General features: G+C 50.4%; 1 protein-coding gene and 1 long non-coding RNA gene across 2 annotated transcripts; one reads left to right on the top strand and one right to left on the bottom strand.

Moving 5' to 3' along the window:
• Window positions 1–458: 458 nt before the first annotated feature.
• On the bottom strand, window positions 459–7,384 carry LOC144312717 (uncharacterized). Its single transcript, XR_013378285.1, has 3 exons — window positions 5,979–7,384; window positions 4,080–4,194; window positions 459–3,722 (listed from the first exon to the last, which is right to left on the bottom strand). It is a non-coding gene; the product is annotated as an uncharacterized LOC144312717 (long non-coding RNA).
• On the top strand, window positions 3,249–9,208 carry FABP6 (fatty acid binding protein 6). The gene is made up of 4 exons (XM_077895668.1): window positions 3,249–3,473; window positions 4,571–4,746; window positions 6,409–6,498; window positions 9,092–9,208. The coding sequence occupies exons 1-4, from the start codon at window positions 3,407–3,409 to the stop codon at window positions 9,143–9,145; spliced, it is 387 nt and encodes a 128-aa protein (XP_077751794.1). The 5' UTR covers window positions 3,249–3,406; the 3' UTR covers window positions 9,146–9,208.
• Window positions 9,209–16,106: the final 6,898 nt, after the last annotated feature.

The following is a 16,106-nucleotide window of genomic DNA, read 5'->3' as shown; positions in this document are numbered from 1 at the left end:
CTCTGTGTGTCTCTCATGAATAAATAAATAAAATCTTAAAAAAATTAAAATTACATCAGAAGCTCACTGTGGCCTCACATTTAGTGGGGTAAACTTCCCCTCCCAGAAGTCCAACAGCAAACATTATGCAGCCATTTTTAAAAAAGATTTTATTTATTCATTTGAGAGGGAGAGACAGAACACAAGCAGGGGGAGAGGGAGAGGGAGAAGAGGACTTCCCACTGAGCAGGGACCCCAACATGAGGCTTGATCCTAGGACCTGGAGATCATGACCTGAGCCAAAGGTAGATGCTTAACCATCTGAGCCACCCAGGTGCCCTGCAGCTGTTTTTAATAATAAACATGGCAGCTTTATGGAAACATGGGACTGTGTTTGCAAATTAATGCTGAGCAAAGAAAAATGGAGTGGAAAAAAATAAAATAAAAATAAAAAAAAAAAAGAAAAAAAAAAAAAAGAAAAATGGAGTGGAATATAGCATTTAGGTGGTGATTATGGCTATTATTTTTCTGCCATAATTAGGGTAAGAAAGCAAGGATGAGAGAAGAGACAAGAGAAGAGTGAAAAGAGGGAGGAGGAAAATAGAAAAAAAATTAACACTGTGTTAGGATGATGAGTGATGGAGTGTTTTCAGAAGTGTCTTTAAATGCTGTTAAGTAGTAAGCATTTGGTAATAAGTAGAAACTACACACAGGGGCTCTGTGGCTTTGGGCAAGTTACTTCTCTGAAGCCCTGTTTCCTCCTTGGCAAAATGATGACAATGATGGTGCTGACTTCATAGGGTCCTTCTGAAGAATAAATGAGATAATCTGTGTAACAACACTCAGCAGGGTACCCAATGCATAATAAACACCTGATAAATGTTAGCTACTACTGCTGTTGTTACGCCGTCATTAGTATCAAAGAGGAGAAATCCTCACATGCTCTAGGTTGAATGGACACCACTATAGCCTTTTGGACAGGTGGTAGAGTTACAGATATGAATATGAATACAAAAACCCCTTTGTTCCAGGGGTTTCATGTCTATAAATTCATCCTTAGTAAATAATCTGACATGTACACTGAGGTGTGAGTGAGAATGTTTATCTTAACTTTCCAACCCTGAGCCAGGCAGAATGACTCCTGCAAAGAAGGATGGCAAGAAGGGCCATTTGCCATCATCAAGGTAGTTACCAAAGAACACACCGTTGACATTCACGAATGCATCCATAGAGTGGGTTTCGAGAAGCATGCCCCTTGGGCACTCAAAAAGATCCAGAAATTTGCCATGAAGGAGATGGGAATTCCAGATGTGTGCACTGATACCAAGCTCAACAAAGCTGTCTGGGCCAAGGGAATAAGGAATGTTCCATCTCCTCGAATCCTTTGTACGGTTGTCCAAAAAACATCATGAGGAGGAAAATTCACCAAACAAGCTCTATATGTGGGTTACCTAAGTGGGTACCTGTCACCACTTTTGAAAATCTATAGACAGTTAATGTAGATAAGAACTAATTGCTGATTGTCAAATAGAGGTATAAAATTGAAAAAAAAAAGTTTATCTCAGTTATTTGTCATAGAAAAAGATTATAAATGACCTGAAGATCCAGCAATGGTTATGTAAATTGTGACATACAATAGAATATGAACATTCTGGAGCTATCAAAAGGGATGTGAAATATGTCATGATACAGACATGTACCCATATCATTGTATAAAGATGAGGTTACAGAACAATATAGTCTCATTTATGTAAGAAGTATATGTATACATTTTTTAAAAGATTTTATTTATTTATTCATGATAGACATAGAGAGAGAGAGGCAGAGACACAGGCAAAGGGAGAAGCAGGCTCCCACCGGGAGCCCGATGCGGGACTCGATCTCGGGACTCCAGGATTGCGCCCTGGGCCAAAGGCAGGCGCTAAACTACTGAGCCACCCAGGGATCCCCCATATGTATACATTTTTAAGTTTAGTAGGATAGATAAAAAACCATTATCAAGGGCCATCTGTATCAACTGATAGGACTTAGTTGCTCTGGCTCATGAAATGTTAATATATATAACTTATCAGAAAATCTGTGATCACGATAATGATGAGGAGGATGTGGGTGTGTGTATGTGTGTGTGTTTATGACTTTTTAAAAATAAGACCCTGGCAGGAGAAAGGAATTCTAAGACTGGAGATTGAACATCGGCAAAATGGGGCAAAGTGGATTTCACCAGTTCAGGAACCACTCAGTCCCAAAGAAATGATGGGGGTTCATGAAGAGCTGATTCTGCCAAAGGTGACAGACTCGCAGAAATTTCCATCATTAATAATAAGAAAAAGGAGAGTCCTTATAGAAGGCATGGTCAGTCAGTCTGACCCAGGGAGCAGTCCCATCGAACAGGCAGGGCAGGAGTTCTCGAGGGGGAGATGGAGGCCCAGCGTGTAGCGGTGCTGGAGGTCTGGGGTCTGAACCCCCGCCCTCCCAGTTGTGAAGTCCGAATACATGGAGCTCCTGGCCTGAGCCTGGCATGTGGCGGGTCTCCAGTGGACCCCGGCAGCTCCTGCGCCAAGCTGCTCCTTGTGCCCCTGGGCTGCTGCTTCGCCTTGCTGGCAGTATCTGCAGCCTGCTTGTGTCTCTTCTCCTTCAAGCGCTCTTTGCTGCAACCAGACTCATTTTTCCTTTCATCATGGCCCTTCCCAGCTTAATCACACTGTTCCCTCATCCTAGAATATTGTTTCCTTGTGTTCCCTGCCTTCTCCAGCCCTGTTTCTCTAAACATGCAAGTCCTATGGTTCTTTCCAGACCCGCATCAAATGCCATCTCCTATACAAAGATGCCCCTGCCCCCAGCTGCAGGGTCTGCTCCTTCCCTGGGCCCCAGGTCACACATCTGCATTTGTCTAGGGACTCAGCACATCCAGTGTGCATGAGGGTTCTCTGCAGGCCTGCGTTTTGTCTCTGGACTAGACTGGCTGCTCTCTGGGGGAGGGTGTACGTTGCATTCACCCGTGTTGCCTCAGTGCCAGTCCTGTATGCAGTAGGTGCTCGAAGCACTTTGGTGGATAAATGGGGGTAGGGGGTGAACAAGAAAATAAGGAATGTTGGGAGCATGGCAGGGCAAAGACAGAGGGAAGGCAGGAGGGAGAGGTGGATGAGGCCTCAGATGCTATGGCATTGCCACCGCTCTTGCTGGGAGTGGCAGTGCTTACAGCCAGCACTTCCCCGGGGTGAATAACCTCGGGGCTCTGCTCCTCTAGGTCCTGCCCACGTCATAAAACAGCAAGCGCTTCCTCTTCAGGGCTGCAGGGAGAGATGGGGTGACTTAGGGGCCCAGCCCCAGCATGTGGAAGGGTTTATAAGCTGGGGCACTGGGCTCCTCAGCGCAAGGCCATTCTTTCTCGTCCCCGTGCTCTCTGGCCTCCGGCTCTCCCAGCAGCATGGCCTTCAACGGCAAGTACGAGTTCGAGAGTGACAAGAATTATGACGAGTTCATGAAGCGCCTCGGTGAGTGAGTACACGAGCACCCCTTCCCTGGGCTGGTTTGTCACAGCCAGCCTGGGGCCGCGAATCCAAACTCCTTGAGGCCCAGAGAAGCTGAGTTACTAGTCCAAGGTCGCACAGCTGGTAGTGGGTGAGCTGAAGACTTGATTGGTTTAACTTATTCATTCAGACGTATAGGGAACACCTGCTATATGCAAGGGCCAACCTGACGCTGCTGATGGGCTGCCTCAGCACGACATGCCCAGGGTCACACTGTAAAATAGGGGCAGAGATCATTAGAACCCAGGACTCAACGATGAGATGATGAGTGGTACCCGGGGAGAGGGGACCAAGGGTTTAGTACAGAGACCAGGTTAGACCAGCCATGCGTTCATCGGGCCATTCAACAAACATGGGTCCATGGCCCTGACAATCCCGCACAAATCCTGATGCTCTAAGTCTAAGGCAGTGCCATTGTAGAGAGTCAGGGGACGGCCCTGGGCTGGGGGGGGGGGCGGGGAGCACAGGTCCTCCGAGTGGGCAGAGAGGCCGTGACAGCAGGGCAGGTGTGCCCCGGGGCCCTGGGGAGACAAGAGTCAGTTCTGGGAGTGGCCCCGAAGGAACAGTTACCTGGCTTCGCCTCCAACCCGGTGGTGCTGAAAGGGCGCCAGCCTCCGTTGTAGACGAGGGGCTGCTGTGAGCCTCCCCGGAGCCCCTTTCCCGCTCGGGGTCCTCACTGCCTAATCTGTGAAACAAGAGCGTTAGAAGACAGTCTTGATGCTCCCGTTCATTCCAGACCTTGTGACCTTGACAGTGTCAGTTGTCTGTTATTGCGTTAGCGGGACGGCTGGTATTGTCAGCTGTACACCAGGAGTTTTCCAAGACACAATCACTTTAATTCCATCCCTGCAACAGCCCCGTGAGATGGGCCTTATTATCTCCCATCTTGTGGATGGGAACACTGAGGCTCAGGGAGGCAGTGGCTCCTCCCAGCTCCCGGGGCCTGGTGGAGCTGGGATGTGCTCCTCCCAGCGCGCGGCCTGCCCCACGGAGGAAGCCCTCTCCCAGGGCCCCGGTGGCAGGCGGCTCCCACGTGACCCCTCTCCTTGTCCCCGGGCCAGGGCTCCCCAGCGACGCTATCGAAAGGGGCCGAAACTTCAAGATTGTCACGGAGGTGCAGCAGGATGGACAGAACTTCACCTGGTCCCAGCACTACCCGGGGGGCCACTCCATGACCAACAGGTTCACCATCGGCACGGAGTGTGACATGGAGACCATGGGGGGCAAGAAGTTCAAGGTGAGAGGCCACTGGCCACCCCCCCTTCCTGGTCTCAAGCGTGTCCCCTGGGGCTGCACCCCAAGCCGAGCCTCTGTTCTCCCACCCAGCCTCCAGCCTCCAGCCTTAAGTGCCTGAATTACCCGGCAACTTAACCCCCCCCCCCAGTTTTTTGACACTACATCAATAACAGACGCTGTAGAGAAACTGTTCAAGATGTTAATGAACATTTGCCTACCACTTCGTGTAGCCCAGACTCCTGCTGAATACGTCACACGTGTTAATGCGGGGACTCCTACCGAGTCGCTACAATTACGGACCCATTTTACAGATGAGGGAGCTGGGCTGAGCCACGGGCTTGGTGGCTTGCCCCGGCCCCACGGCCCAACAGGCCTTCACACCCAGGCAGCCTGGCTCCAGACAGCGTGACCTCCGTGTAGGCTAGACATGAACAGCCCTAGAACCGGATTCATGCGCGTTCGAAACCGCAATCTTACCTAAGAAAGAAGTTGAAGGTGCCCTCCTCATCCTCCTGAGCCTGGTCCCTCGGGTCTCCCACCCATTCTGGGTCCCCTCTATCCCCCCTGACCGTGACCGTGAATATTCTGCCCCGTAGGCTGCCACGGTGGAGAATAAGTGGTCATAATGTTCCTATTCTGTCTCTTGTGTATTTTATTTCTTAAAGATTTTATTTATTTATTTTTGAGAGAGAGAGACCGAGAGAACGAGAAGGAGCCAGGGAGGAAGGGCAGAGGGAGAAGCAGCCTCCCCACGGAGCAGGGAGCCTGATGCAGGGCTTCATCCCAGGACCCTGGGGTCAGGACCTGAGCTGCAGGCAGCCACTTAACCCACTGAGCCACCCAGGTGCCCTGTCACTTGTGTATTTTAAAAATTTAACAATTTCGGGGATCCCTGGGTGGCTCAGTGGTTTAGCGCCTGCCTTCGGCCCAGGGCATGATCCTGGAGTCCCGGGATCGAGTCCCACGTCAGGCTCCCGACATGGAGCCTGCTTCTCTCTCTGCCTGTGTCTCTGCCTCTCTCTCTCTCTCTCTATCATTAAATAAATAAATAAATAAATAAATAAATAAATAAATAAATCTTAAAAAAAAATTTAACAATTTCTCATGATGTCGTTCTGTGTCAGCAAGTATTGACTTGCCTTATTCTTTTCAATGCTCGCACGGTATCCTAAAGTAAGGAAAGGCTATCATTCATTTGACAGTCCCTCTTTGATAGATATTCAGGTTACTTACCGGTGGAGAGTCCAGGCTGGATGTTTAGGTTGTTTACAATTACAAACAATGCCGCAATCCACATCCTGGGCGACATCACCATCATCCTAGCAATGAGGATCATAGAACTAACTCCACAGTCGACAAGGAGGGCTCACCACGCTCTAAGCACTTCCCACATGTCATATGAAATCGTCCAATCCTCGTAAGAACTCTGCAGCAGGTCCAGTTGCCATCCCCATTTTAGAGGTGACAAAGCTGAGGCACGGCAAGGCTGAGTGACTTGTGCGTGCTATCTCTATCTTTGGATATATGTCATCGTACATCCACATGGCAAATTAAATCCCAGAGGGGACAGCTGGGAGAGCTGCTGGGAACCCTTCCTCCCTCCCGGGCTGGCCTGTGGGGGGCCCTCTGCCAAGCAAGGGTCAGCGTTTTGCTTCTCTTCCAGGCCACCGTGCACATGGACGGGGGGAAGATCGTGGTGGACTTCCCCAACTATCACCAGACCTCGGAGGTTGTGGGTGACAAACTGGTGGAGGTGAGTGTCCTGCTGGTTCTTGGGACAGTGATGAGAACAAGTTTCTGCCTCCAGCCATGGCCCCTGAGAGACGGGCCTCTGGGCCCTGGCTTCTGGGCACTTCCCATGCACTGGGCTCTGTGCTGAGCACCCAGTGTACATCATCTTGTTGGCTCTTCACAATAAACCTGTTAGGGAGGCAATTGTTATCTGCATCTTCCAGGTGGGGGGACTGAGGCACTGGGAGCTAATGCTTAGCTGGAGGCCACCTAGCCTCTCTGCCAGTGCTGGGAATGCACGCTCGCCAGTGACTCTGCCACCTTGGGGGCACGAGTGCAGAAGCCCGAGGGCCCCTCCCCAGAGTCCCGGTGGGCCCTGCAAGGGCAGCGGCCCTGCTGTTGCACTTCCCCAAGGGACTTCAGGCCCTTCCTGCCTGGCCTTCTGATTTTTCTAGAGAAGCTGGAAATTTGCACTTTTCTGTGCAAATCTCCAGACTGCTAAACATTGGCAATGAATCAAACCTTTTAAAAGAAGTGGATTAAGAAATCTACACACACACACACACACACACACACACACCCCTGTGGATGGACCCTTCCCACACTTGCTGCTCTATAAACACAGACTGGAGGTGCTGCTCTCACCTCACTTCCATTTCCTCTCCTGGGGCTCCAGAATTTTCCCCAGGTGAAAGAAATGGATGTGAAGTCAAAAGCAAAAGGTAGGTTCTTCCACACTTCATTCTCCCCTTGTGAGTCCGAGCTCCCTGGGGTCTAGCCTACCCTCGCAAGGCTCCCCAATCCCCCCTCTCTCTTTTTCTCTCCCTCTTGTTTTCTCGTTTTCCTCATCTCAAACCCAGTCTAGGGGCCCAAGAGACTCAGTGACCTCCCATTATTCCCATTTTACACAGAGGCCATAGAGGCTCAGAGATAACAAGTAACTTGTCCAAAGCCACACAGCTAGTTCATGGTGGAGGCAGGTCCCACTGGCTGGCTTCAGGACCAGGCTCTCTGCCAGCTCTTCCCAGGCCAGTGGGTCTTTTTTTTTTTTTTAAGATATTATTTATTTATTCATGAGAGACACACACAGAGAGAGGCAAGACACAGGCAGAGGGAGAAGCAGGCTCCATGCAGGGAGCCCGATGCAGGACTCGATCTCTGGGCTCCAGGATCATGCCCTGGGCCGAAGGCAGGCGCTAAACCACTGAGCCACCCAGGTGTCCCCCAGTGGGTCTTTAATTAAAAAATACAAATCTGGGATGCCTGAGTGGCTTAGCAGTTGAGAGTCTGCCTTCAGCCCAGGGCATGATCCTGGAGTCCTAGGATCAAGTCCCACGTCAGAAATAAGCCAGGTCAATAGAAATTGACCTCTTAGAATATCTGATAAAAGCTTTGGACACATTTTTACATTAAATGTCAGCCAGTGGGTTCTGACTCCCAGAAGCAAAGCTCGTGGCCTGTGAAGTATGTGGGGAGAACCCAGGACAGGGGAACCAGAAGTAGGTTGTGCCCAAAAGGAGGATCAATCTTCCCAAACTGAACAAACCTGTTTACTGATTCCTAGAGGCTCCTGACTCTGGAGCCTGCATGGTATGAGCAGTGCCCAGAGCTCAGGGTTGTCACCAACACACACACACACACGAACACGCGTGTGCGTACATATGCACACATGCACACAGATTGGGCACCAGAGAGAAGCTGTTTTGGTTGCACATCCCCCATTCCTAGAGGCCCAGAATCTTCCCGGTCACCTCTGTCCTTCTCTACCAATGGGGAGTGCATTAGGTGGGCATCCCTCCTCCCTGGCCGGGCTCACCATGCTCTCATCATCTCTCTCTAGACCAAGTCTCAGCCTCCTCCCTGCTTGCAGCCCCCACTCTACTCTATCTTGCTCCATTTGCAATTTCACACACCACTTCACACTGCTGCCCTTGACAAAACTGCTTACACAAAACTCCATGTTTTGCAGCCACCCACTTACTTCCCATGAGAAGGCTGCTTCCTCTGTTGGGTATCAGGATCAACTCACGATAGGGTATTTGTGTGTCCCATGCCAGTGGGTCTTGATGGCCTCGGGCCCGGAACACAGCACACAGTGGGCCTTCACTAAACAGCACCCCCTTGCCTGCACCTCCCATAAAATCTTACACTTCCCCCAGGACAGGGACTCTATCTTCCCATCACCAAATACAGGGACCCCGTAAATGCTATGTGGTGCAGAGGCTGAGTGTGGCCTCTTGATCTTAAAGGGGTTACTTGACTCCTCTAGACTTCAGTTTTCTCATCTGTACAATGGGTATAATCCTACAGCATTGTTGGGAGAAGTAAATGGGAGAACACATGGGAAGTGCTGGGAGTAGGTGAACTTCAATGAACAGACAGGTGGAAGATTATACTACGAAGAGCCACATCAGCCTAACATCTGTTTAGAACTTTTGCCACACTGAGTCTGCACAGAGGCTTGTGTCACAAATTGAGAAACTGAGGTTCATAGATATGGTGCAACCTGCTGACTTCCACTCAGGGCTGGGACTGGACACCCGTCTTCCCCAGCTGTGCTCCATCTCACTTAGGGTCTCCCACACTGACTCCCTGTGTTCTGGTTGCTCTTTCAGATCTCCACCATTGGAAACGTGACCTATGAGCGTGTGAGCAAGAGGCTGGCCTGAGCAAGCATGCGGGGCTGCCCCGGGACCACAAAGCCACTAGTAAAGCTGGGATAAGAACAGACATTCTGTTGGCTCTGAACCTCTTTGTCTTTGTTTTTGTTTTCTGGTATCTTGGGGCAGTTTCTAGCTGGGAAGGGGTGCAAAAGGCCCAAGGATGGCTACTCAGGCCAAACCTTGTAGGCTCTGCAACAGGGCAGAGGGAGGCTTGACTGGGGACTGCAATACTCCCGACCCTCTGGAAGTAGCCAAAGGCGGTGTTCGAGAAGCACGGTGGGCACACTTCCATACACCCTTACCCCTCCTTGCCACCCACCTCTCTGTGGGTAGAGACACAGAGCTGTGTCTCTTGATTTAAAGAGACACATGTCACTTGGGAAGGGTAACACACGGACTCTCACACGGGCCACAGGACAGGTGTATTAGATGGTGGGTAGGAGTAGAAGTGGCACTTCCAGGAAAGGGCCCTGCTGCTGGACCCCATGGCTGGCAGACAAAGGAGAAACATACCAGGGCTGAGCCAGAAAGGCATTTTAGCACGGCCGTGGCTCTGCTGTTAATTGGCTGTGGAGGCATCCTTCTGGCCTCAGTTTACCTAGTGGTACAAAGGAGGGCCACAAAGACGAATGAGGGACCAAGGAGAAATGAGAGAGTATTAGATGGCAAAGGGGCCATGGGAGTGACAAGAGGGACAAGAAGGGACTGGAAGGTCCTGGTTTGCACAGGGGTGCCTGGGAGAAGCTGCAAGGCGCTTTGGCTGGCTGGGAAGGATGGTCCACAGGGTCCTTCTGACCTCCTGGTGGGAGCCTGGTGCCGAGTGCAGGATTCTGACCCAGGATTTCGGTCATCCCTGCTTGATTATGTCTGTTGGGGGCATGGGAGTGGAGGGGGCGCAGCTTGCCCCCTGGCTAGATAAATCCCTCACCCCGAGCACCCAACGGTCCTTTTTCTGTTCTCCTTCCTCCCTGGCAACGACACCACCTTGACTTCTTACGTCATATTTTTCTGTATGACAATTCACTTATTTTTTCTGCAATGGAAACTTTACATCACTTCTATATTTCAACATCATTTGCCATAAATAGATGAAAACTATCAGAAAAGCCAAAACTGAACAAAGCTAGATCCCGTTGCCTGCCCAAAACCCTGAGCCTGTGGCCTCCCTTGGTGAGGACAGAGATGTAACAGAGCAGCATCAAGTGCGCAACATTTTCCTTGACGAAATCAAGTTACTGCCAGGCTACCGAAAACAGAACATACTCGCTCTGAGAGCTGATTATCTCAATTATCTTGAATGCCCAAGTCCCAGATATGGGGCATTAGAAATAAGGTTTGGGGATCCCTGGGTGGCGCAGCGGTTTGGCGCCTGCCTTTGGTCCAGGGCGCGATCCTGGAGACCCGGGATCGAATCCCACGTCAGGCTCCCGGTGCATGGAGCCTGCTTCTCCCTCTGCCTGTGTCTCTGCCTCCCTCTCTCTCTCTCTGTAACTATCATAAAAAAAAAAATAAATAAATAAGGTTTGCTCAGCGCCTTGCCCAGGGCCTGGCACATAGCAGGTGCTTCGTAAGTGCTACCTGACCCAAGGCCCTTCCAGCCCGTGGAATGTGCAGTCCTCCAGTGTCACAGGCCGTCCTCAGCCTGGACAGGTGGCATGGCCCAGCTCGCTGGCAGCTCACTCCTGACTCCTCCCACATTCTGCCCTGAAACTTGTTTATCTTCCCAAGAACAGCACTCAGCCTTCCCCAACCCCCACCAAGCCAGGACCCCGTACATTCCATCGTTTTGCCAAGACCTATTGCTAATTAAGTGAACTAGGTAAGCATTAAATTAAACTAGCAGTGTTGCTGTTTCCCCTCCAGACTGAATAATTACTCATAATGAGCTTGGATAATAAGTCTCTAAATAACAGAGAGTTAACCATAATTAGGCTGAAAATTGAGAGATTGAGAGAGAGAGGGAGGAGGAGGAAGGGAGAGGAGAGAGAAGAGAAGAAGAGAAGGGGAGGGGAGAGAGGGAGGTAGGGAGAGGGAGAAAGAGGAGGAGGTAGAGGAGAGGAGAGTTGAGACTGTTTTTACTCTGGCAACTGATTCAAGGACAAATTCAAATTGTTAGCAAGAGAGAAATCCTTAAGCCACTATTGTTAGAGAGTCACAGACGCATAGGATCTCAGAGGACCTCAGAGCTCAGCTAGTTTAAATTCTATTGCACAGACATGGAAACAGAGGCTCAGAGAGGGGAAGACGTGTCTACAGTACACAGCAGAGAGTGAGTCTCTGAGAACAGTGTGGGTAGATGGAGTAAGGTGAGCTGGAGTAAAGCATCCATTTTGCTGGCATCTTGGTGGGGAAGTGTCCTCAGCCAGTAGAAGGGACAGCGGTTAAGAGCTTGGACTCTGGAGACACATTGCCAGGGTTCGAATCCCTTTTCTACTGCCTGGAAGCTGTGTCACCTTGGGGTATGTTCATCCATTCCTATGAGCCTGTTTCCTCATCTGAAAATAGGGGTAATTGTACTTGCCTGATAGAGCTGTCACCCTGCAAGCTCACGACATATTAGCTGCTGCCACCGTGACCAACCGCCATCACCTCCATCATCACCACCATTCTCAACCAGCGTGATGAGAGGGTTAGCTGCCTCCTTCACTGACTCAAGTCACGTGCACCAGCTGCTGGATTTCTGGAAGTCTTACTTTGTCCGTGTGTACAACGGACCAATAAGACCTTTCCTTTCTGGGTCATGAGGGGGATGCAAGGATAAAGGGTGAAAACCCATGTTCCTGGCTTCCAAAAAGTTAGAGGAGCCCCATCATTTTGCTGCACTGTTCAAGATGCCGTGGTGACTCCCCACTCCACAGGCCTCAGTCCGGGTGCCCTTTACCCCAGGCTCGTGGTGACCTTCACTCTGACTCTTGGGAGTCGTCTCTTTCACTCTGCCAGGGCAACTGCTCCGCTCCCTCCAAGTCATCTGGTGAAGCAGGAGCTTTCCAAAGCAACTTTAAAGAACAAACACCACTGGGTGGTGCTCCACACACCCCAGCTGCTGCCCTGGGAACACGGAGGAGTGAGTGTTTGTTGGAGGCGGGGCGAAGGGTGGACAATGAGATCCTGAGTGGTTGGGCTTTGGTGGCAGAGTGTATGTGTCATGTAGGGATGACATGGCATTGGTGGCTACAGGGCACTCCTCAATCAGGCATTTCTAAATTTGAGACCAATCCCTACCCCTCGCTCATATTCAGACCCGGAGCCTTCCTGAACCCCTGTGTCTTCTTCTGGAAAATGGTAGTAGCAATACTAGCTCTTGGTGGTGGTGTGAGAATGGGAAAAGACTGGGGGGGGGGGGGGGGGGGAGGGGGAGAGAGCATGATTTAAGTGTCACATATATACAGGCCCTAGAATGTCGTAAGTGTTCACTAAACAGCTATAAGGGCTCCTCTTGGTGGTTCTACTGGGGAGAAGGGGCACACACAGGGTCAGAGATTTAAAGGAGGGAGAAGTATCCAAACCTGCCTGTGCACGAGCATCTCCTGAGGGTCCTCCTAAAAGGATAGCCCAGGCGCTACCCTAGACATGCTGGACTGTGCTCTTCGGTAGGAAGACCAGAGAACTCTCACTGTGAAGTGCTCCCCAGCCACACATGACTTTGGACACTGTTCCAGTCCCAGTGCTCCCATTTTTGCAGAAGGCATGCCTTTCTGTGTGTCCAGCCCGTTGTGCCTCTGGGAGAACACTGGTCAGAGCTGGCCCAGCAGAAGCCAGACCACTTGTGTTTTTCCTTAGAAGCTAGAGCTAGGTCAGAAGAGAAGCTCAGAGACTCACCCGAGTCCCCAGAGGAGGGAGAGGCCCCCTTATTTACACTCTTTCTCATAGAATTCACCCTTGAATAATGATACTATGTATTCCATGCTTTGTTACCATAAACCTGAAGCGTAGCCCAAGCTGACAGCCATTCCACCTTATAAATGAGGACACAGAGGCTGAGAATAGGGAGGTGGCTTTTTCCAAGGTCATCAAGCTAAGAGCAAGCTCAGACCTTCCACCTTTGAGGCCCAATGTTCTTTTTTTTTTTTTTTTAAGATTTTATTTATTTATTCATGAGAGACACACACACACAGAGGCAGAGACACAGGCAGAGGGAGAAGCAGGCTCCATGCAGGGAGCCTGATGCGGGACTTGATCCCACAACCTGAACCAAAGGCAGATGCTCAACCACTGAGCCATCCAGGCACCCCAGGCCCAGTGTTCTTGTCTATATACTAGAAGTTTCATGCTTCTTCCAGACCAAGAACTATTCTAACTTAACAATGTGTTTTACTGATCTTCTCTTGTGTTTTTTTTAAATTTAATTTTGAAATTAAGTGAAAAATTAGTAGTTTTCCTGGAAAGTATAGATTTCTAGTTGCTCTGGACATCTGAAGGTTCAGCACTGCAGAGCATATGCCCCTAGAAAGTAATAGTTGACCACAGCTGAGTAGAAGCCATATCCTCTAGGGAGATACTGGTTTCAGTGCAGCAACCACCAGGTCACTCTTGATCACCCAGCTGGATTCACTACCTTCCTGCCCGATCCTAGTGTGTATTTGGATTTGAGACTCCTGCGAAATGCTCTGGCCTTGCTGCTGAAATTCAAGTCACAGAGGTCTTCCCTTAGGAACCGAGAATGGGGTGAATGAGGCTGGTAAGTCTTTGCTAGGCATTTGGGGCCAGGGACCGCTAGAGTCAGCCCGAGATCACCACCTTCACAGATGGGGTTCAGGGAACCCCTCCCAGACCAGAGCTTGCTGGAGGAGACAGATGGAGCCGTAAATCACGTTAGCCTGTGGCAGATGTACAAGAAGCTCTGTTCCTGCATTTCTGCCCGTTGGTGAGCACGCTCTGAGAGCACGCCTGCCACCCCGTAAATCAGGAGCATGAATGCCTGGCAACTCTTTTCTTTTATGAACCCGTATCCATTATCCTGTCATGTCTTTCCTACCAGGTGAGTGAGATGGCCAGCTGGGACAGTCACGGAGCCTTTCACTCATTCAAAACCCTTGACTGAGGTACAACAAGGCGACAGGGCAGATGCAGACTGCCTGGGTATGAGTTGTGGCTTCTTCTTCTTCTTCTTTTTTTTTTTTTTTAAAGATTTTATTTATTTATTCATGAGAGACACAGGCAGAGGGAGAAGCAGGCTCCCTACAGGGAGCCTGATGCGGGACTCAATCCCAGGACCCCAGGATCACACCCTGAGCCAAAGGCAGATGGTCAACCACTGAGCCACCCAGGCGTCCCAGGGTGTGGCTCCTTCCTGCTCTGCTGCAAATAACTTCTCCACGCCCCCTATTCTCTGTTCTGTACAACACAGCTAATAACAATCCTACCTTTTAGTGTTACTCGGGTGATTATCAAAAATTGGAGCAAATTCCTTAGCGTAGCACTTTATACACAGTAAACACTCAGTAAATACCAGCTGCTATGATTAATGCCACCATCACCAGGTGGTAATATTCTTTATATTCTATTGAGGGAAAGTAATTTCGGGCAGAGCCATCAAACCAAGTAAAGAAAACTAACAAGATCATTTCAGATGGGTTTAACAGCTATGAAGAAAATAAAAAGGGTAATGAGTGACTAAGGTTATTACAGAGATCTCTTTGGGAGGTAATGTGTTGAGGTTTCTTAATATTCCTAGTGTTGTTATTTGGGGCTCAACAGTTCTTTATTGTGGGGGCCGTCCTGGGTTGTAGGGTATTCAGCAGCATCCCTGGCCTCTACCCACTGTATGCCTTCCACCCCCCACCCCAGTGGTGACAACCAAAAATGTCTCCAGACATTGCCACGTGTCCTCGAGGGATCAAGGGAGAAGAGAAATGACAGAACAGGTAGGTGGCTTTGGAGAGATGGACTATAAACCCAAAAGGCACGAGGAAGTGGAACCTTGACCCCCGACCCTCATCCAGGCGCTTAGGATGTTAAACCAGAAGGCAAGCAGGCTCTCCCTGGAAAACGGTCTGCACGTCCCAGCCCGTCCCAGCCCTTCACACGGCTCGGCAAAAGAAATACTGCATAGAACAAAGAGCAACGAAGTATGGAATTAAGTCTACGTCCGGAGCTCAGGTGGCTCAGAAACTGACTGGGATGCAGTTTCCTTACTCTGTCCTTCAGGCCAGAAACCAGGTCCCGTATGAAGTCCTCCACTGGAACTTCAAAGAAAACCTGCATCTGAATCACCGGGAAGCCAGCTAGAAATGCAGACCCCCAGGCCCTGCTCCTCTCGGAGAGGGCTCCAGGTCATTGCGCAGCTTGCTCAGTGGTTTGAAAATCTCTGAAGTAGGAAAAGTCAGTCCTAGAGAGGCCTTTAAGGTCATCTCTGTGCCTTTTCAAGCTTTCCGAACTACTGGCCAGCACGGGAACTAACAAAACCGAACAAGGAATGCCCGTGTGTGGAAGGACAAGTGGATCCCTCTGGTGGAGGAAGGGCAGGGGGCCCTCTGTGGCTCAGTTTCCCTCCTAAGCTCAAAACCACCCAACTCAACCAGCTCTATGGGAACAGGTGGAGAAACCGAGGCCTTAACACAGAGGGGTAGTGAAGTGGATGTTCTTGGTAAATCTGTGACCTGCCTTGTCACCGAATACCCCCCCAAACCTAGAGTCTCCTGCCTCACCTGGCCTGCACATGGCAAACATGAGTACTGCCCCCAGCCCTGCCCTGCCTGCTAACACACGCCGTTCCCAAACACCTCCTGGGGCTGGACATGAGCTGCCTGCCCTCAGTGGCATCTCCCCACACCTCCCCGTCCCAACTAAAGGCATTGGTGCTTAGCGAGAGCCACTCGACTCCACACTGGCATCATGTCCCCAGGATGGTTCTCCTGCAGGAACCTGGGAGAGCGGAGGGTGGGGCTCTTTTTCTTGCAGAAAGAGTCTGACACTTTCCATAATTGCTGACATCATGATCCACGGATTCTGTGATACACATAGATTT

Source organism: Canis aureus, chromosome 4, assembly GCF_053574225.1.
Source record: "Canis aureus isolate CA01 chromosome 4, VMU_Caureus_v.1.0, whole genome shotgun sequence".
NCBI lineage: Eukaryota > Metazoa > Chordata > Mammalia > Carnivora > Canidae > Canis > Canis aureus.
Note: the sequence above shows the minus strand (reverse complement) of the source record. Positions and strands in the feature narration are given on the sequence as shown.